Source organism: Elephas maximus, chromosome 8, assembly GCF_024166365.1.
Source record: "Elephas maximus indicus isolate mEleMax1 chromosome 8, mEleMax1 primary haplotype, whole genome shotgun sequence".
In the NCBI taxonomy this organism is placed as follows: domain Eukaryota; kingdom Metazoa; phylum Chordata; class Mammalia; order Proboscidea; family Elephantidae; genus Elephas; species Elephas maximus.
In genome coordinates, this window is record NC_064826.1 from 112734497 (window position 1) to 112755644 (window position 21148).

A 21148-nucleotide genomic window follows, 5' to 3' on the forward strand; every position below is an offset into this window, starting at 1 on the left:
GTGCGTTTCCATCTTGTGGGCTGTCACATAGCCCCGGCAGTAAGGCTTAGGAATTTGTTAGGACAGGGAACATAACCCTGCTGGCCTTTTCTTTGAGCCCTGAGAGTGTCTACCATCAGCATTCTTGGCCATCTAGCCTGGAAGGACTGCTGGCAGGGCTATCAGTAAGAGTAGGTAAAGTTACTGCATTTTTATAGGTTCTATTTGTTGAGCCTTCATTGGTGTTAGGGCTTTGCACAAGTTGTTATCAAATCAACAGGCTAAACAAACTCTACCTTCCACAGTCCAGAGAATTGGTGGAGAAGCATATATTTGTATTTAAATTCTTATTTTGTTAGAAAGAGGAATTCATGTTTATTACAACTTTGTCAGGCAATGTGCAGCCTCATCTCGGTTCATTAATGAGCCAACCCACTCCTCATTTCATAGAGAGTAATTTGCAGAAGGGGTCCCTGTGTAGCGCAGATGGTTAACATGCCCAGCTGCCAATAGAAAGGTTGGAGGGACAAGTCTACCTAGAAGCGCCTTGGAAGAAAGCCCTGCTGGTCTGCTTCTGAAAAATCAGCCATTGAAAACCCTATGGAGCATAGCTGCACTCTGACGCACGTGGGGTCACCATGAGTCAGAATCATCTTGGTGGCAGCTGGTTTAATCTGCAGAAACAAATTCTCGATGTCGTTGCATTACTTTGGACTCTGCTTTGAACCTCCTTAGCTTCTATTTCGTGGGTTTTTCCTTCTATTTTGCATACTGACTCTGTCGTGGATTGAATTGTGTCCCCCCAAAACTATGTGTCAGCTTGGTTAGGCCATGATTCTGGTATTGTGTGGTTGTCCTCCAGTTTGTGATTATAATTTTATGTTTAGGGGATTAGGGTGAGATTGTAACATCACCCTTAACTCAGGTCACCTCCCTGATCCAGGGTGAAGGGAGTTTCCCTGGGTTGTCGGCACCACCTTTTCTCTCTCAAGAGATGAAAGGGAAGCAAACAGAAAGTTGGAGACCTCATACGACCAAGAAAGCAACACCGGGAGCAGAGCGCATCCTTTGGACACGGGGTCCCTGCGCCTGAGAAGCTCCTCAACCAGAGGAAGATTTATGACAAAGAATCTTCCTCCAGAGCTGACAGAGACTGTCTTCTCCTGGACCTGATGCCTTAAATTTGGACTTGTAGCATGCTTTACTGTGAGGAAATAAATTTCCCCAGCAGGCCCTGTTCTTTTGCCCCGTGGGCATGGTAGCCCTGCCCCCTCAGCTTTGGGCAGCAGATGCGGTCCCATACCGCTGGCACTTCTGAATGGCAGCCCCACACTCCAGAATCGAGTTGGTGAAGATTTGACTCTTTGAAACCTAGGAGGCTGTGGCCCCACTCTTTGAAGCCCCAGAAGCCGTGGCTTCACCGTTTGAGACCCTACTCTTTGAGACTGACGCAGCTCTGCTCCCTGTGTTCCTTGTCTCTTTAGCTTCTGCTTCCTGGTTCCTTGGCCTCTTTTTATGGTAGACCATCACAAAATACTGGGAATCGTGGCCTAGCCAAGTTGACAGATATTTTGGGAGGACACAGTTCAATTCATGACATTCCACCCTTTGGCCCCCCAAAATTCATGTTCTTGCCACATGTAAAACACATTCATCCCATCATATCATAGCAAAAGTCTTAAATCAACTTGAAGTCCAAAATCCAAAAATTCCTCTTCATCTATGCAATCTAGAATACAAGTTATCTATTTCCCAATGGTGGGACAGACACAAGGTAGAGATTTCTACTACAAATGGGAGAATTTGGAGGAAAAGAAGGAATAACAGGCACCAAGAAGTGAGCAGAGCACACTACATCAGCCCTCAAGGCTTGAAAACAGTCCTCTGTTCCCTGAGACCATTTAGGCCATGGCCCTACCGTCTAGACTCTGGGCATTGGTCACACTCTCAGGATTATGAACAAAGGCCCCTTGGCTCTGGGCTTCAGCTTTGCCTTCCAGGCCCACTGGGATGGCAACTCTGCCCCCCCGCCCCCCCAAATTTAGACAGCCCCATTCCTCTGAGTCAACAGAGAGAGAAAGCCTCCCCTGGAACTGGCACCCTGAATTTGGACTTCTAGCCTCCTACACTGTTAGAGAATAAATTTCTCTTTGTTAAAGCCATCCACTTGTGGTATTTCTGTTATAACAGCACTAGATGACTGTCAGCAGTTTTAGGGAAGAGGTGCTCCTTAAATCGGCCCACATAGATTAGCCAGACACATGTCTTAATTTAGCATATTAGCAAATACTCAGAATATTACACATTTGGGTCACTATGAGTTGGAAATGACTCGATGGCACTGGGTTTGGTTTTTGGAATTTTTTAAAACTGCTTTTGCTTTTTTTGGTTAATGAAACAATGAAAGACTTAAGATGTCATCTTAATTCTTGAAGATCTTTAATAATTGGGTATTAACATAGCAAAAATTTCTATTACAAAGCTTTAAAAAGAACACTGAGTTTTAACCAATTTATGTTTCCCTCTTCGGGTTGGTCCAGAAATTGTAAGACAGTTGCCGTGAACAAAAACCATTTCCTAAACTTAAATCTAGTACTTTAGGCCATCTTCCCTTAGATTCACATATACTTTCCAAAATATAAGCATCTGCTTCTGATTTAAAGTAATACATGCTCATTGTACAAAATTTGCAACATGTGAAGAAGGGTCTGTGATCCAAAAAATTAAAAAAACAAAGTATTACTTTAAATGATACTGCTACTCTTGTACACTACTCATACCACTATGAATTCATTTAATTTGATGAGTGAGGATACCAAACTGGTAGAATTTCTAACCCTAGTGTGTCACCATTGGGCTGAGGAGCCTCCTGGTCCCCTAGCTGACGGGTGCAAAATATTTCAGAAGGCCCCAGAACAGCATGTCAGCCTGAGCACGGGGTCGGGGGGAGGGGGTGGGGGGCAGCGCAGAGTGGGGATGATCTCTAATTTCCTTCAGTTAGAGGCTTTGCCCTGAGAACTTCTCCCCCACCCCTCTCCTCTGGCACTGACTGCTCTTGTAGCTGAGTTGCCAGGAAGAACAAAAGGGCTTGAGGGAATCCTGAGACTTCAGAAAGGATCTTAGCCAACCCCAGAAATGCTTGGACCAGTTGGGTGATAGTAATGCTAACTAGAGTAATTTTTGTAGGAACCGTTGATCATTTTGCCCAATGTGTAGTGAGAATCAAACCAGTTATGCACAATGTATTGGGTATGTGTTAGACTAATATCGTTATCCGTTTGGGTAGATCACCAAAAGCTGTTAATTTTGGGTCTACAGCTTTGCTAACATTTTCCTCAGGGCTTGGAATCTAGGTGGGAATTAGGTCATTTTTCTCCCCTCAAGGAAGGTCACAGATAGACTATCTGCTACTTGGTCTTTTAGATTAAATATGTAAGAAGGATTGTTAATGTTTTAAAAGCCATAATCACAAGTGGACTTGGCATTAGTAACATTTTCATTGTTGTTAGATGCTGTAGAGTTGTTTCCAACTCAGAGTGACCCTGTGTACAACCAAACAAAACACTGCCCAGTTCTGCACCATCCTCACAATTGTTGTTATGCTTGAGCCCAATGTTGCAGCTACCGTGTCAATCCATTTTGTTGAGGGTCTTCCTCTTTTTTTTCATTGACCCTCGATTTTACCAAGCATGATGTCCTTCTCGAGAGCCTGGTCCCTTCTGATAACATGTGCAAAGTACGTGAGATGAAGCCTTGCTGTCCTTGCTTCTAAGAAGGATTCTGGCTGTACTTCTTCCAAGACAGATTTGTTCCTTCTTCTGGCAGACCATGGTATGTTCAGTATTCTTCACGAACAGCACGATTCAAAGTATGAGTTCTTCAACAACAATTATGAGGATGGCGCAGGACTGGCAGTGTTTCATTCTATTGTACATAGGATTGCTGAGTCAGAACCAACTTGATGGCACCTAACAACAACAACCATGTTGTACCCAGGAAATAGATTTCTTTTTGTCCAGTTTCATGTCACCAGCTGATAATTCATATGCTTTACGTGAGCGTTTCTGCCATGAGGCCCATGAATCCTATCACTGGGAATGGGGATCTATGAATCTTCTTATATACCAAGCCCTGATGGAGCCCAAGAACTGTCCCATAAATGTAGTCCCCACTCTTTTTCAGATACGTGTGGTCATGAGGAAAAAACTCAAATTCTCATAAACTGTTAAATTTACCAGTTGTTGGTTCATAGGTATTTTCTCAACTAATACCAATTGCCATTAAGTCAATTCTGAATCATGGCGACCCTGTGTTTGTCAGAGTAGAACTGTTGAGAACAGTTTCTCTCATGAACATGGAAAAGTCTAGGGTTATGAATGTATGGGTTCTATGTAATACTTGTAAGTAGTTATATTCATATGTTGGAAAAGTGAATTTTAGGGTTTTTATATCCTGCCTCAAATCCTGACTGCCTGTAAGAACCACCGAAATAAAGCATTGATTCCATTTGTTTTAAAATATGACATGATTTGAAAATTGCATTTGTATTTCTATTTGGAATTATGGGTAGGTGATGTGTTTTTATATTTGTTGAATATCTTGAACAAGAATAGAGAAGAATATTCCAACTGTATCACACCTGATTTTCTTGTTACACTTATATCAAAACAACTCTACATACTGAAAGTTAAATACTTGTGACTAGAATATATGAGAATAGAAAATTAAATGGTGTGCAGAGCATGTTAGGTTATATTTGCACAAAGTTTAATTTCTTAGAGCTCAACAAAAATAGCTCTCCAGGCATATATGGTCTATGTTTAAATACTTTAGAAGGCTGGGCTTTTGGTTCCTTTCCAAATGGAAACGTATAAGAACTTTTGCCATTGCACATGTCTTGGTGACTTCTTGTGTGTAGTGCCATCTATGTTTTTCTTCTCAGGAACTGACTCTGTCTACCCTTACTTAATAATTTGTCACCCGCTAGAGTTTTAGCATCTTAAGCCTTCCCCAACTCTGACACCATAGTGGTTCATTCATTACTTAAGAGTGTATAGCTTAGGTATAAAAATTGAAGAAAGGGCGATAATGGAGGAAACAGAGAAGACATTGGATAGTAACTGATCTTTACACCGTCTGTGAAGGAAGGCCACTATTGAATATATCTTGAAAAACTAAAAACTAACAAAAAAAAAACATTGACATCCCATTGATTCTGACTCATAGTGACCCTATAGGACAGAGTAGAACTGCCCCATAGGCTATCCAAGGAGCAGCTGATGAACCTTTTAGTTAGCAACCTAACCTTTACTTAACCTCTATGTCACCAAGGCTCCTGTATCTTGAAAACATAGTATAAATAGCATTTCTTTGCAATGCCAAATTAATTTAATGAAGTGAATCTCATGTCATTTTAAAAATCTGATTAATATAAAGAAGACACTAGATGGTGCTGTAAACTAGTAAATTGAGCAATGTAGTAACAGTTAAGGAGGCAAGGTGTGACCAGAAGTTCAGTCCTCTTCTGTTAATTGACTCTGTCCTCCTCACCTGTCTGGTGTTTCCTTTTCTGGCCTTTTCCTGGTCAGCATACTTCGTTTGGTTTATGGAAGACACTTGTAATAATCAGTGAGCCTGATGCCAATTTGTTTCCCTGAATTTATACATATTTTAGGACTAAACTAGCCTCGGTTTGCTAATGTCAGTGAAACTAGATGCGGATATGAATTTGAGATAAATGAGTGACTCAGTTATTTGGGACAAAGTCAGTGCTCAGTGTTGAACTGGGTTATTTAAGTAAAAGAAATAACTATTAATAACTTGATTTACAACCATGTTGTTTCACCCATATTTGTGCAGTGAATACATTCTTTATAAATCTATGATGTGAAATGTTATAAATAAAATTATTTCCCCTTCAACTTCAGTATTTCTTGCCAGAATATTTTGAGGTGCTATCTCATAGGCTCTGTGGGCTTGACATGCAGTTATCATTGAACAGACACTTAATCTTCACATTGGTTTCTAGAAGCATCTGCCTGGTTAATACCCTGTTTATTTGATTCTCCCACTTACATTGCCCTGCAGGAAAGCTTTCACAAATGGGTGGTTATCAATCCACACAGGTTCAGTGGGACTCGAAAAGAATTTAGCAGTCAGCCACATGCATAGAACTGGTGCACAGAGTCCTCACAGTGATGAACTAGCCTATAGTATGAACCATATGGAATGTTTGCAGGAACTGAGCGTCATTTCAGTAATATCTTTGTGTAGACTGTTATTTTTTTTCAACCCCATGTAAGGGCATGAAGAAATGTCGTCTTTAGAATCAATCCTTGAAGGATTTCATTATTGATCGTCATTAGAATTTAACTAAGTTTAAATAAAATCAGATGACCATAAGTAATTTTATTTCTAAACATAAAATGTTCGTTGACCCCTATAGGAAATTTTTAAGTCTGTTCTAGAAAAGGACTTTTTTACACTCTTAATGGCTATGAAAAATATGCGTGTTTGAGACATTTGGATCTAGAAGTTTAACTCAGTTGGTGAAAATCATAACCTGGCGACCCTGGCTATTTGAACAGATTCACAATTCAGTGTTTTAGGGATGTTCCACGTCAGAAGAGAGTAAAAGCATTTTGAAGACACGTATTGTGTCTGTATTTTGACGTTCAATTTACTTTTATATTAAGTTGAATAACATCAAAATGCATTCCTAACAGTCTTGTGACCTGACTGCAGGGAGTGGTGACTCGGAAGGACCCGGAGGACCAAGCCAAGGGGCAGAGGAGGACAGGAGGCAGCAAGAGCTGCCCACTGTGGTAGACACAGCTAGGGGCTTTCAGAACTGTTTAGGGGAAACTGCAAATGAAAACCCACTGGAGGGAAGCAAGACATTTCATTTTTCTGAAACAAATTTGGCAGAGAGCAAGAGTTTGTATTACTGTCTGATTTCTAAAGCAGAATGAAAACAGAGGTCATTGTATTTAGCAAAGTTTCTCTTTTTTATTTTTAAATAAGCAAGAGACATGGCACTATGGAAACCCATTGAATCCCTTGGAGTGCTCCCTTAGCCAGTGTGTACACAGCATCAAAGCCAACATTGTGCATTACTAAAGATTGATTCTGTAATTACAGTGAATTTTGTGCTTCACACGGTATTGATTCCTAAATGGTCCATTAAGATAGAGATACCGAGTTGTTAATCTGGTGAGTTAGGAGCGGCATATGTACTTAATTATTTTGCAAACCTTAAATTAAGGAACTACTATGCATCAGCTAAATGGGAATATAGTGAATGAGTGGCGTTTGTGATGAATACATTCTAGAACTTTCCTGAAACCCCAATTTGTGAACTCAGGTATAACTTACATTTTTCCTCATAAGTTGAATACCCTGAGGTCTCGTAAAACAGACGTAGAACTGAAGTCTCTTACTTGGTAACTGGCTTTCTTTGGGCAGCCATTTCCCACAGCTTTGATGGTTGATGAGTATTGTTGCATCGGTTTACAGACAAGGGCTAGCCTGAGACCACACAGCTGCCTAGGGGCAAAGGCGGACCTTAGGCAAGTGCATACCTGCCTGTTACCCACTTACCCCTTCCTGCCACAGACTGCAAGGGTGCGGTCCTGCTGACCTGAATATTTTACATTGTCATAAATTATTGATTATATGATAATTACTAACTATTGGCTCAGTACTTTTGTCATTTTAGTACCTGGCCACAGGATTACTATTTGACTACTTACAACCTTAGCCATAGCAATATCTTTCTTGTGCCTGCTTACCCACATAGGCCCTGTTAACTGTTCTAGCCCTTCCAGCTCTGTGTTGGTCCGTTTCAAATCAGCCCTTACTTTATGCTGCTTTTATCAAAGTTCTGATCCCTGAGTTTATCCAACCTCTCAGCTATGTACAGGGCAGTAGGTTCATGCTAGGCAAATGTGACTGTAGCCACCCTAATGGTGGGTGGAGAGTCTGGTGGTGGTGAGGGGAGGGGGAAAAACCAAAAAACCAAACCCATTGCTGTCGAGTCAATCTTGACTCATCGTGACCCTATAGGACAGAGTAGAACTGCCCAATAAGGTTTCCAAGGAATTTCTGGTTCATTCGAACTGCTGACCTTTTGGTTAGCAGCTGAGCTCTTAACCACTGCATCACCAGGGCTCCAAATACTAATAAGTATAGTAAATATTGTTCCTTACAGAAATTTAGAGTTACCTCAGTTAGACACCTCCATTTTGAAACCTGGTTACTAAGACACACGTTTGAGTGAGATCCTTTGCAGTTGCTAAGGTTTCCTTTTTGTCTTTGCCTGTTGTGGTTGCCATCCAGAGGATGATGTGGACTTGGAAGCACTGGTGAACGACATGAATGCATCCTTCGAGAGTCTGTACTCGGCCTGCAGCATGCAGTCGGAGACGGTGCCCCTCCTTCAGAACGGCCAGCATATCCGCAGCCCGCTGCCAACCTCAGGGACGAGAGCCCACCAGCCGCAGGCATCGCAGCGGCAGAAGGTGCAGCGCTCACAGCCTGTGCACATCTTGGCTGTCAGGTAGGAACGGGGCATGGTGAGCCTCCCAGAGTGAGTGCCCTTGCAGGGTAGGACGCTGTGTTGGCTGGCTGAATGGTGTATGAGGCTCCTGCTCACCAACTGGGTACCTTATAAGAATGGGAATTTATTGTCTCACAGTTCAGGAGGCCTAGAGTCTGAATTGGGATTGTCAGCAGGACCATGCTCCCTCTGAAGGCTCCAGGGGGAGATCCTTTCTTCTCTGTCTCAGTTTCTAGTAGTGCTGGGTGTTCCTTGGCATGTAGGTGCATCTTCACACGGCTGTCTTCCCCCTGTCTCTCGGTGTCTCTTCTCTTTTATAAGGACACCATTCAGATTGTATCAGAACTCACCCTACTTCAGGATGAGCCCACGTTAACTGATAACATCTTCAAAGACACTATTTCTAAACGAGGTCACATTCACAGGTACTGAGGTTAGGACTTCAACATATCTTTTTGAGGGACACAGTTCAATCCGTAACGGGAGGCGATGGTGTTGGGGATGTGAAATTAAGAGGCAGATAAATTCTTTTTATTTTAATGATAGCTATATTGAAAATGTGTAGGCATGCCATCCAACATGGCAGCACTTGGACTGAGTTTGGTACCTGGTTCAGTTCAGATACCTTTTATTGAGCACCTGATAATATGACAGGCACTGAGCTAGGTGGAGTGATGGGAAAAGCATTGGAAGAAAATTCCTGCTCTGGAAATAATGAAGTAATGTCTTGCAACCCACAAAGTGTGGCCCTTAGACCAGCAGCGGTGACATCCCTGGGGGCTTGTTAGAATGCAGAATCTCAGACCCCATCCCAGTACCTGTACTTGAGCACATTCTCCCAGGGAGTTGGGGTGGGAAGCATATCCTCTCTGTTGAACCTCACTACAAGCTTGGCAAATATGCACAGACCTAGTGGAAGAGCTTGCTAGGGAAGCTGAGGAAGGTTTCTTGGAGGTGGTAGATGTCAGAATTGGATGTTGAAGGGTGAGCAGGAGCTGTGAGATGAAGGAGGAATTTTGTGAGCAGCAGGGAGGATCTCCACAGAGGTTGGGACCAGATCACGAAGGGCTTCATATGCCATTCTTTTTGGGAAGACAGGGAAGGGCTTTGAGCAGGGGGCTGATGAGGTTGGATTTGGAGTTTTGGTAAGCTGACTCTACATGCCAGGAGTAAGACAGACTGGGGGGTAGTCAGATTGGCAGAGCCAAGGCCAATTTGGTAGCATCTAAGGAATCCAAAGTGGAAATGAAGGCTATAGAGAAGGCATGAATCGGAGAGATAATTCTGAGGAAGATCAACAGGCTCTTGTAAACAGCTGAAGTTTTAAGGGGCTAGTTGGGGCAGAGTTTTAGTGTGACTAGAATTTTAAGTGCCTGGGAGGTTGGTAGCTAGACAGTTCAGCAGGATAGCAGTTTTGAAGTGGAAGATGTTGAGATAATTTTAGGTATTCTGAGTGGAGCTCTTTGTGAAGTCAAGCTGAGAAACAGAGACAGTTATTGAGAAACTATCTGTGTTGACTCAGGGGTTTCTTGGTAAGGGTGGTATGAGGTGCGGATGGTGAGATAAGGCTCCCCTTGCCTCTTCCTCTCTCCTCTGGGCTCCCTTGGTACGAGTGGCATTGGATTATGTCCTGGACCTCCTTTGCCCTCACCTCAGCCCCTGTCAGGCTTGGATCCTGGTGACTGCTCTTTTCTAAGTAGCAGATCTTCCTGTGACCTTGTTTCCTTCTGTTGGGGCCCTCCCTGCTTCTACAAACTTCTGTGAGGTTTCTTTTAGGTCTGAGAATCCTCTTGCCCCCAAGGTAGCCTGCTCTTTGGTTTGGAGGCAGAGTAAATTCAGAGTTGTCTTGCAGAGAGGATGTAGTGGCTGGGGTGAGGGTGGGTGGGAGGTGAGGCGATGATGATTTGACCCTTGTTCCACTTTGCTTTCTAGAACATCACTCTCTTGCTCACTGTCTTAGTTTCTTAGTGCTCGTATAACAGAAATACCAATGGGTGGCTTTAGCGAGCGTATTTAATTCTCACAACCACCCAAGAAGGTAGGTGTGGTACAGGTTATCCTCAGTTACGAGGTGAGGAACTGAAAGGAGGCACAGAGGAAAGGTAACTTGGCCCATACCTGGTGAACGGGAAGTTGCGAACCCAGGCTGAGGGGCTCTGGAGCTTGTACAAGGAATGCGTTGAGCTTTGTGCTGGGTACCCAGGATCCATAGCATATCACCCATTCTCCTAAGGAACTCCCAGGAAGAGAGATAAGATGGAGGCAGGTACAGGACATAGCAAAGCTTGGAGAAGGTAGGGGAGGCTTCCCAGGCCACATCACAGTTGAGCCAGATCTTGAAGAAGTGTGAGTGGGCTAAGGTGAACATGGAAAGGCAGTGGATTTGTTCTAATCTAGACAAATTGATCAGCATGGGCAAAGGCATCAGGAACAGGTTGGAGTCACCCTCTACCCCGCCCTCGGCCCACAAATTTTTGTCACCATCCCTGACTCCAACATCCCTAAATCTTAGCTCCCCCTTCACATTCATTTCTCTTTTTGAAATTGTGAGAGAGTATATCCTTTTGCTGTATGCCTCTTCTAGGGGAAGCTTTTCAGCTTTGCATAATGCCCATTAGTTTTACTCTTGACAATATTTGGGAACTACTCTTAAGTCAATACAAAACTTTGTAAGATGTTGAAAATAGCCTAATGAAGCGATATGCTTTGGTGAACAACTAGAACATCAAAGAGAACTTCAGCATCTTGTATTATAAGTCAGAACAGAAAAGAACTCTCATTCTTTGGGGTTACACAACCACTGGTTAGAGGCTGTGGGCTGGAATAGACTGAAAATAGTGTTGGCTGCATCTCACCACTCTCTTGTTCTGTATTACAAGGGTCAGACTTCACGTGGACATCTTGCCAAGGCTGGAGCTATTATGGGAAGAGTGGGATTTGTTAACAGTAAAAATAAACTTTCTGGCATATTGTCAAGCCATTATAGGAATATTGTTGTCCTTAGGTGCTGTCAAGTTGGTTCTGAATCATAGCGACCCTATGTACGACAGAGTGAACACTGCCCAGTCCTGTGCCATCCTCACAATTGTTATGTTTGAGCCCATTGTTGCAGCCACTGTGTGAATCCATCTCATTGAGGGACTTCCTCTTGTTTGATGGCTCTCTGCTTTACCAAGCTTGATGTTCTTCTCTAGAGACTGATCTCTCCTGATAACATGTCCAGAGTACGTGAGGCAAAGTCTTTCCATCCTTGCTTCTAAGAAGCATTCTGGCCGTATGTCTTCCAAGACAGATTTGTTTGTTCTTCTGGCAGTCCATGGTATATTCAATATTCTTCACCAACACTGTAATTCACATGCATCAATTCTTCTTCACTCTCCCTTATACATTGTCCAACTTTCACTTGCATATGAGGCAATTGAAAATATCATGGCTTGGGTCAGGCTTTCAAATACAGGAATGGCTCTCATCTGTTTCACAACACTGATTTCCTTCATTCCATGTGAGCACTTGTATTTTTAAATCTACAATTCATTTCCTGATCCTCTTGGAATGGCAACACAGGGCCTCCTTGAAAATCAGGGTAAGTTGGTAAAAAGAACAGAGTAAAATGGTCACAGAGTGCACTTATCTAGTGACATAGCTCCAGGAAAGCTCTTTGTGAGGTGTGGAACCCCCTTGAAGTAATAGTTTGGCCTTTGGTCCTGGTTTCTGAGAGCTGGACCACCGCTGAGGCCAATGAGTAGGAGCTGACCAGACCAAGAAGTACCAACTGGGAGCCAGATGCTGACTAAGCCTCAGGAGGCATGATGTAATCTTGTGGCCACATGGTGAGGCTGCTACATGTCTTGGGAGCAGGAGGCTCAGTGGAGCTTCCTGGGTGCTGAGAATGAACATCTGCTCTCAAGAGGGTAGTTGTATCCCCTGGGGACATGGAAGCTCTGTACTGATACCCCTCCCAGACCTCACCTTATGTATTTGTCATTCCAAGAGATTATCAGACCTAAGAAACAGAGAAGGGGCCAGTACCTGCTGACCTAGCTCAAGGTGAATGGGGATGAGTGAGAGAAAGGGCTGCTACTCATTACTAGCTCTGGGTGAGTAAGGATGAGAGAGGACATAATTGGCATGTGCAGTGGGATTTATTATCCACCACACATTAGGTGTCAGAAGTGGGATATCTCAGCCTCCCTGGGCTGGTTTGATAACAATGAGTGCAGCAAGCAGGGTTAGCTAGAGAGAATTCTGACAGTGCATTAGTGGGTGATTGATCTAGTCAAGTTGTAAAAACATTTGTGTGAAGACACAGCCTGCAGGAAAGGTTCGTTTGGTGTGTTTAAATGAGAATAAGGACGGGGGTTCTAAGCCATGACAAGGACCCGATACTGCAGCTCGTTTTTGCTCTTCTTTCCTTGAAATGGGGTCTACAGGCTTAACCCGGTATCGGCCGTCTCATGTGAATGGCAGAGTCGCTCTTTCCAGGAGGGCCCTGGAGATGTGTAAGGGATGTGCCAGCCGTGACCCTCTTGAAGGGAAGCATAAGGCAGTTGGCATTGTTTTTGCTCTGACGTTGATCCTGATATTTTTTGCTATTTCACTCTTGTGCTTGGTTTGTCATCCTATGTGTGGTTTGCTTAGTTGTGTGACCAGTGGGTTTCATGTTCTTGGGAGGAGGGAGCAGGCAGCCCTGGAGAAATGACAAGGAAGGGGGAAAGATAATGTAAGATTCAACGGTGGCTCTTAGTGATGTTGACTGGGGCACAGCAGGCAGCTCTGAGGTAACATAAACATGCTGTTTAGTGCTCTGGGGAGGATAGGTACACGAAGCATTTCTTTCCAGTTAATTCAGTATCAGCAAGCTTTTTGTATAAATAAGCACCCACTCCACAACTGAAGTGAGGCCTCTTCCCATTGAAACTCATTGTTCTTATAGAAGTGCTCTTACAGTACCTCTTCGCACATCAGGGATTCATTGAACAAAACCCTGAGGAGGCATTGGAGCAAATGCCGCTACATGCCTGTGCTGTGCATTTTTTCAGATTTGAGTGCACACCCAGGTAGTATTATAAACTGTGGCTTCCTTGTCCCATGGGGTGTTAGTGGAGAAGGGAATCCCTACCCACTGGGTCCAAGGATTGCAGCTTTTCACAAGCAGTTGTCTCTTTCCTCCCAGGCGCCTTCAGGAAGAAGACCAACAGTTTAGGACCTCGTCTCTGCCAGCAATCCCAAACCCCTTTCCCGAGCTCTGCGGTGCTGGGAGCTCCCCTGTGCTCTCACCAGGCTCCTTGCCTCCCAGCCAGTCCGCGCCTAAGCAGGTGAGCACACCCCTGGCCTGAGCATCAGCTGCTTGGCCTTGGGGCCTGGACCATGTGCTGGTTGATTGCTTTGGGGAGAAGGGTGGGACATTGTGGGGTCTGGCCAATTGCTTTGGAGAGAGGGAGGGACATTATGGGGTCTTTTCTCTTTGTTCTTGTCTTGTTTAGCTGTTACATCATTGCTTTGTAAGGCTTTTCTGTTGACCAAAATTCCAGTTAGGAAGGCAGGGATATATCGGTTTTAGAAAGAGTCTCAGAAAAATGGTAAGGAATAATTTCATGCTTAAGGATTAATTTTAGTTCTCTGAAGTAATTCACCACAAGATCGCCTTCACTATCTGGATAACCGAAGTGTTAAAGGTCTGTCCTCTTTCGGGCACCTGGACTTCAGCACATTGTAGTTGAAGAGTTTCCGTCCTATGTCCTGACTTTGAATATGGTCTGCGCAAAGGGGAAGAATGTTCACTTCACCCAGAAAGTGATAACCACCTTTTCATATTAGTAGTTTCTACTATGAGGTAGATATCATGTAATCATTATCCTCATGTGAAGAAACTGAGGCTCAAAGAGATTAAATTAGGTAACTTGCCCAAAGTCAAGTAGCCAGTGAGTCAACTTGCCAGGCTACTGGGCAGAGAAATGGGCTGGTAGCGCCTTCCCTCCTGATTGGCAGGACCTGGTGCCACGATGGTTAGAGGCTCTGGAGGAAGTACCAGTTATGCCTCAAGGTGATGTGGTGGTGGTAACAACAATAGCATGTAATAGTTATTAAGTGATTTCTATGTGTAGCTCACTTATTCCTCAAAACAGCACTATGGTTTAGGTATAGATGTTACCTCCGTTCTGTAGCTGAGGAAACTGAGGCTGGCTATAAGTGGTAGAGCTGGGACATGACCCAGTGTAAGTGATATAGCTGGGGGGGTGACCCCATGTAAATGGTAGAGCTGGGGGGTGACCGGGTAGAAGTGGTCAAGCTGGGGGGTGACCCAGAATAGTGGTAGAGCTGGGGGTAACCCAGTATATGTTGTAGAGCTGGAGGGGGGTGACCATAACACTCAGTATGCATGGGAGAGCTGAGAGTGGCCTGGCATGAGTGGTTTGGCCTGTGATCTTAGCCACTGTAGTCATGTGCTTCCTGAGATCTTGACTTTCTTATACATATGCTACAAGAGTAGTTCAGAAATCTGTCTGCCTTTTCTTTTAGAGTCATTCTTTTCTCCTCCCTCCCCAGTTGTCTCTGTGTTGTTCTCAAGCATGATATGCCAACAATTCCTTTTGCTTCAAATCGGCCTACCCTGCTCCCTGCAGGCTCTGCCCTCTTGGGAGACAGGCATGTATTCTAATATCCACCCACTTCCCAGCATTGCTCCCGTCCTGACCTTATGCCCAGAGCAGGCCGCGTGGTAGCACTATCAAAACTTAGAAGGTGAGGTCAGTGCTGGCGAGGCTGCGGCACTGGTCACATGCTCGAGTGCATCTGGGCTGTCTACCTCCCTGGTGACCTTCTGCATCAAATAAGGATCTAGACAGGCCGTCTGTGGACTTGTCACTGAGTTTGTTTACAGAGTTACCCTAAAATAAAACCATGAAAATATTATCTGGTCCTCTCAGCAGCAGGGAAAAAACTGGCTTCCACCCCGATGCGCTCCCCGTCTTTGTAAGCAGAACAAGGAAGCCTTGGAATTTTGCCTACTGGTGGTTTTCTTGGGATCAGAGTCAGTTCCCCGTGATAACTTTGCTTTGGCGTCTGAATTTTTGTCGACTGAACGCTCAAAACCACAAGGGCAAGCAAGTGCAGGATGGATTCTTCACACATAGCACTCCTTGTAGAAAGTCATGTTCTTTTTTCTTTTTAATTTTATTTACCTGCTTGTTATAGATTGAATTGTGCCCCTCCAAAAACATGTGCCCCCTGTACCTGTAGCGTAGTCCTGGTGGTGCAGTGGTTAAAAGCTTGGCTGCTAACCAAAAGGCTGGCTGTTCGAATCCACCAGCTGCTCCTTGGAAACCCTATGGGGCAGTTCCACTCTGTCCTGTAGGGTCACTGTGAGTCAGAATTGTTTTTTTGTTTTTTTTTTTATGCTTGCAGTTATAATCCCATTTGGAAGTGGGTTTTCTTTGTAATGATAATTAGATAGTATTCATGTAGAGTGTGTCTTAAGTAAATCTCTCTTGAGATGAAAAAAGCAGATCAGGCATAGAGAAGCCCAAGGAGAGGTGGGGTAGAGAGATACCAAGTCACATGCAGATCTCCCAGGAGTTAGAAGCTTAGAGTCAAGGATCCTCCTCCAGAGCTGACAGAGAGAAAGCCTTCCCCTAGAGTGTGCACCCTGAATTCAGACTTCTAGCTTCCTAAACTGAGAAAATAAGTTTGTTTGTTAAAGCCACCCACTTGCGGTATTTCTGTTATAGCAGCACTGGGCAACTAAGATAATGCTTGAAGGTTGCAATTCTTTATCTACACCAGGTTCTTTTGATCTCATGAAAACCGTGTTCACTGGTGCTGCTGGTGATGATTGCCAGGCAACCTCTAGAAAGCTACAGAGGCCTGGAGCTCTAGGATAACACTGGGAGATTCTGGTGTCCAAAAAAAGGAGCCCGGCTGGTGCAGTGGTTAAATACATGGCTGCTAACTGAAAGGTCGACCGCTCGAACTCACCAGCCGCTCCACAGGAGAAAGATGTGGCAGTCTGCTTCCATAAAGATTGGAAACCCTGGGGGACAGTTCTTCCCTGTCCTGTAGGGTCGCTGTGAGTTGGAACTGACTTGAAGGCAACAGTTTTGGTGTGCAGAATAGTTTGGGCTCCACTGCTTGCCTGAGGAAAGAGAAATCTGGTGTTCTTTTTCCTTTCATTCCAAGTCAGAGGAAACATTACTGGAAACAGCATCCAGTCAAGAGTGGATGTGGTATAAAAATAGCTGCTGTGTACCCCATGTGCGTGCTGCCTACAGCTGCCGCATGCCCTGGCAAAAACTCAGCCCACGGAAGAAGAAAGTGTCACATGTCTTTGGGAGGTATTGGGAACAGTGAAAGGGCCACAGCTCCTTTAATCCCATTGTGATGTTCATTGGTAAAAGGACTCGTGATGAAAGAAGGGGGCAGGGGAAATCTAAGCATCCATGTCAAAGGAAAAATCATTCTGACTCAAGGCCGTACTTTAAGGAATTTCAGGTGATAGAGACAGAGGCGTGAGCTGTCTAAACTGAAGGCAGAATGGAGTGTTTGGTAGTGTAAGAGACTAGGGTGAGGTGCTACAAGTAGTTCTATCCAGAAGGATCGGGAAGTCTTCCATCCACCAGTGTCCTCGCACGAGGGGTCCCAGAGTGGGTGGCAGCATATGGGCTGGCTCCAAGTGCTCCCACACTGATCGACCCCCACTCACTGCCTTACAGTCCTGCCAAGCACTGTTCACCCAAGCTAAGGGTATCCTTGGGGCTAATCTGAGTCAAGGCAGTGTCACAGTCGTGGCAATGGCTGTATTTTATCCAATCCCCAAGCTGGGGAAGGCTTAACCCAAATGAAAAGGAGCAGCTTCTGCCCTTGGATCAGAGATCACTGTGTATGAATGGAAGCCTGTGATGACCCGCTTGTCCTTTCCTGCCCACTTTGCACTTGACCTCCTCAGACCTCCAAGGCTCTGCTCCCTCCTGGGTCAGGGGTCCTGCCAGCCTCCCCTGTGTTGACCCTGCTCCTGACCTTATTCTATAATGAGGCTGGAGCTGTGGTGCCTGCCCAGGGGCATCTACAAGAGCAGCACTACAGGGTCTGACCTCTCACCCACCCCCAGCTGGAGCAATATCTGCCTGGGAGGAGAGGGGGCTGTATGTAGACCACTCCTCTCCTGCACCCCCACCCTGAGCCCCTGGACACCCCAAGCCTGGCGTCAGGTTACGGCTGAGCGCCCTTGTACAGAGAAAGCCTGCAGGACAGCAAGACTTCTGGGCCCAGTCAGGGAACCACAGCCTGGTGGGGTCAGCTGGCCCCAGATGCAGAGGGGTTGCGGGAGAGCCTAGCAGGCCTCAGTCTTCCCAGAGCTCAGGTGCCGGCTGGAGGGGAGCCAGTGAGTGCAGAGCTGCACTGATCTCTGTGTCAGGGGTCTGCCTGCTCGGCAGACTGGGTGGCTTTGGACAGACGATGGCCTCCTCCAGCAGTCTGCTTCATTGTTTGTAAGATACAGCAGTGGACATTATGCTCTTTAAGGTCTCTTCCACACCTGTCCTTTGATTCAGTGTCGGTGGAAGAGGGCTCCTGTGTGGGACCAGGCTGGGAGTGAGGCTGGAGAGCAGGCGGCTTAGAGCCACCCGCTCCCGCCCACCCATCTGTCAGGCCTCCCATGAGCAGGAGTGGTGTGCTGGGAGCTGTACACCACAGTTTCGTCCTCATGTGGGCGAAACCACCAGGACCTGGCACTCCTCAGAGGCAACGACTGCGTGAACCCTGGTTTCAAAAATGAGGTTAAATCCTGTTGTATATAGAAAATAAGATTTAAGGATGTAAGTGATAGTGATGTTTTTCCCCCAAGGCTTTTGACAGTGTTTTCTAATATCTTGGTGTCTTAGAATTCTGTAGAGAAACAGAACCAGTAACATGGATGGATAGATGGATAAATAGATGGATGGATAGATGAATAGAGAGAAAGAGGGAGATCACACACACACACACAAACACACAAAGAGAAAGGTTTTGAGGAATTGGCTTACTTGACTGTGGGGGTTGGTAAGTGTCTTAGTCATCTAGTGCTGCTATAACAGAAATACCATAAGTGGATGGTTTTAACAAACAGAACTTTATTTCTTCACAGTAAAGTAGGCTAAAGTCCAAATTCAGGGTGTCAGCACCAGGTGAAGCCTTTCTCTCTCTGTCGGCCTTCTCATCAATCTTCCCCTGGACTAGGAGCTTCTTCACACAGGGACCCAAGGTTCAAAGGGTGCGCCCTGCTCCCAGCACTGCTTTCTTAGTGGTATGAGGCCCCCCTGTCTCTCTGCTCGCTTCTCTTTTTTATATTTCCAGAGATTGCCTCAAGACAGAATCCAATCTCTGAGGTAGAGCCCTGCCTCTCTAACGCAACTGCTGCCCATCCTTCCTCATTAACATCGTAGAGGCAGAATTTACAGCATATAGGAAAATCATGCAATACCTAATCATGGTCCTGCCAAAATGATACATATATTTTTGGGGGGACATGATTCAATCCATGACCAAAAACAAAACAAACCTGTTGCCATCGAGTCAATTCCAACTCATAGCAACCCTATAGGACAGAGCAGAACTGCCACATAGAGTTTCCAGGGAGTGCCTGGCGGATTAAAACTGCTGACCTTTTGGTTAGCAAATGTAGCACTTAACCACTATGCCACCAGGGTTTCCCAATCCATGACAGTAAGTCTGAAATCCAGAGGTCGGGCAACAGGCTGGAAATTCAGTCTTAAGTCGCGGATTGGTTGTTGTTGTTGTTAGGTGCCGTCGGGTTGGTTCTGACTCATAGTGACCCTATGCACAACAGACGAAACACTGCCCGGTCCTGAGCCATCCTTACAATCCTTGTTATGCTTGAGCTCATTGTTGCAACCACTGTATCAGTCCACCTCATTGAGGGTCTTCCTCTTTTCCACTGATCCTGTACTCTGCCAAGCATGATGTCCTTCTACAGGGACTGATCCCTCCTGACAACATGTCCAAAGTATGTAAGACACAGTCTCACCATCCTTGCCTCTAAGGAGCATTCTGGCCGCCCTTCTTCCAAGACAGATTTGTTCATTCTTTTGGCAGTCCATTGTATATTCGGTATTCTTTGCCAACACCACAATTCAAAGGCATCAACTCTTCTTTGGCCTTCCTTATTCACTGTCCAGCTTTCACATGCACATGATGTGAATGAAAATACCATGGCTTTGGTCAGGCGCACCTTGGTCTTCAGGGTGACATCTTTGCTCTTCAACGCTTTGAAGAGGTCCTTTGCAGCAGATTTGCCCAATGCAATGCGTCTTTTGATTTCTTGACTGCTGCTTGCATGGCTGTTGATTGTGGATCCAAGGAAGATGAAATCCTTGACAACTTCAATCTTTTCTGCATTTATCATGATGTTGCTCATTGGTCCAGTTGTGAGGATTTTTGTTTTCTTTATGTTGAGGTGTAATCCATACTGAAGGCTATGGTCTTTGATCTTCATTAGTAAGTGCTTCAAGTCCTCTTCACTTTCAGCAAGCAAAGTTGTGTTATCTGCATAATGCAGGTTGTTAATGAGTCTTCCTCCAATCCTGATGCCCCATTCTTCTCCATATAGTCCAGCTTTTCAGATTATTTGCTCAGCATACAGATTAAATAGGTGTGGTGAAAGAATACAACCCTGACGCACAACCTTTCTGACTTTAAACCAATCAGTATCCCCTTGTTCTGTCTGAACAGCTGCATCTCGATCTATGTAAAGGTTCCTCATGAGCACAATTAAGCGTTGTGGAATTCCCGTTCTTCACGGTGTTATCCATAGTTTGTTTTATGATCCACACAGTCGAATGCCTTTGCATAGTCAATAAAACATAGGTAAACATCCTTCTGGTATTCACTGCTTTCAGCCAGGATCCATCTGACATGAGCAATGATATCCCTGGTTCCACGTCCTCTTCTGGAACCGGACTGAATTTCTGGCAGTTCCCTGTCGATATACTGCTGCAGCCATTTTTGAATGATCTTCAGCAAAACTTTGCTTGCGTGTGAATATTGTTCTGTAATTTCTACATTCATTTGGATCACCTTTCTTGGGAATAGGCATAAATATGGATCTCTTCCAGTCAATTGGCCAGGAAGCTGTCTTCTCTTCCATATTTCTTGGCATAGATGAGTGAGCATCTGCAGCGCTGCATCTGTTTGTTGAAACATCTCAATTGATATTCTATCAATTTCTGGAGCCTTGTTTTTCGCCAATGCCTTCAGAGCAGCTTGGACTTCTTCCTTCAGTACTATCGGTTCCTGATCATATGCCACCTCTTGAAATGGTTGAATATCGACTAATTCTTTTTGGTACAACGACTCTGTGTAGTCCTTCCATCTTCTTTTGATGCTTCCTGCATCATTTAATATTTTCCCCATGGAATCCTTCACTATTGCAACTCGATGCTTGAATTTTTTTTTTTCAGTTCTTTCAGCTTGAGAAACACTGAGCGTATTCTTCCCGTTTGGTTTTCCATCTCCAGCTCTTTGCACATGTCATTATAATACTTTATTTTGTCTTCTTGAGAGGCCCTTTGAAATCTTCTGTTCAGTTCTTTTACTTCATCAATTCTTCCTTTTGCTTTAGCT

At 44.7% G+C, this 21148-nt stretch overlaps 1 protein-coding gene across 3 annotated transcripts in view; it reads left to right on the forward strand.

Annotated features, from left to right (window-relative positions):
* Positions 1–21148, forward strand: part of GRB10 (growth factor receptor bound protein 10) — a 290298-nt gene that overhangs the window by 164375 nt on the left and 104775 nt on the right. For all 3 annotated transcript variants that reach the window (XM_049893805.1, XM_049893807.1, XM_049893808.1), the window contains 2 exons: positions 8317–8536; positions 13710–13851. In XM_049893805.1, coding sequence (XP_049749762.1) covers positions 8317–8536; positions 13710–13851 — 362 coding nt within the window. The remainder of the gene's footprint in view (positions 1–8316; positions 8537–13709; positions 13852–21148) is intronic.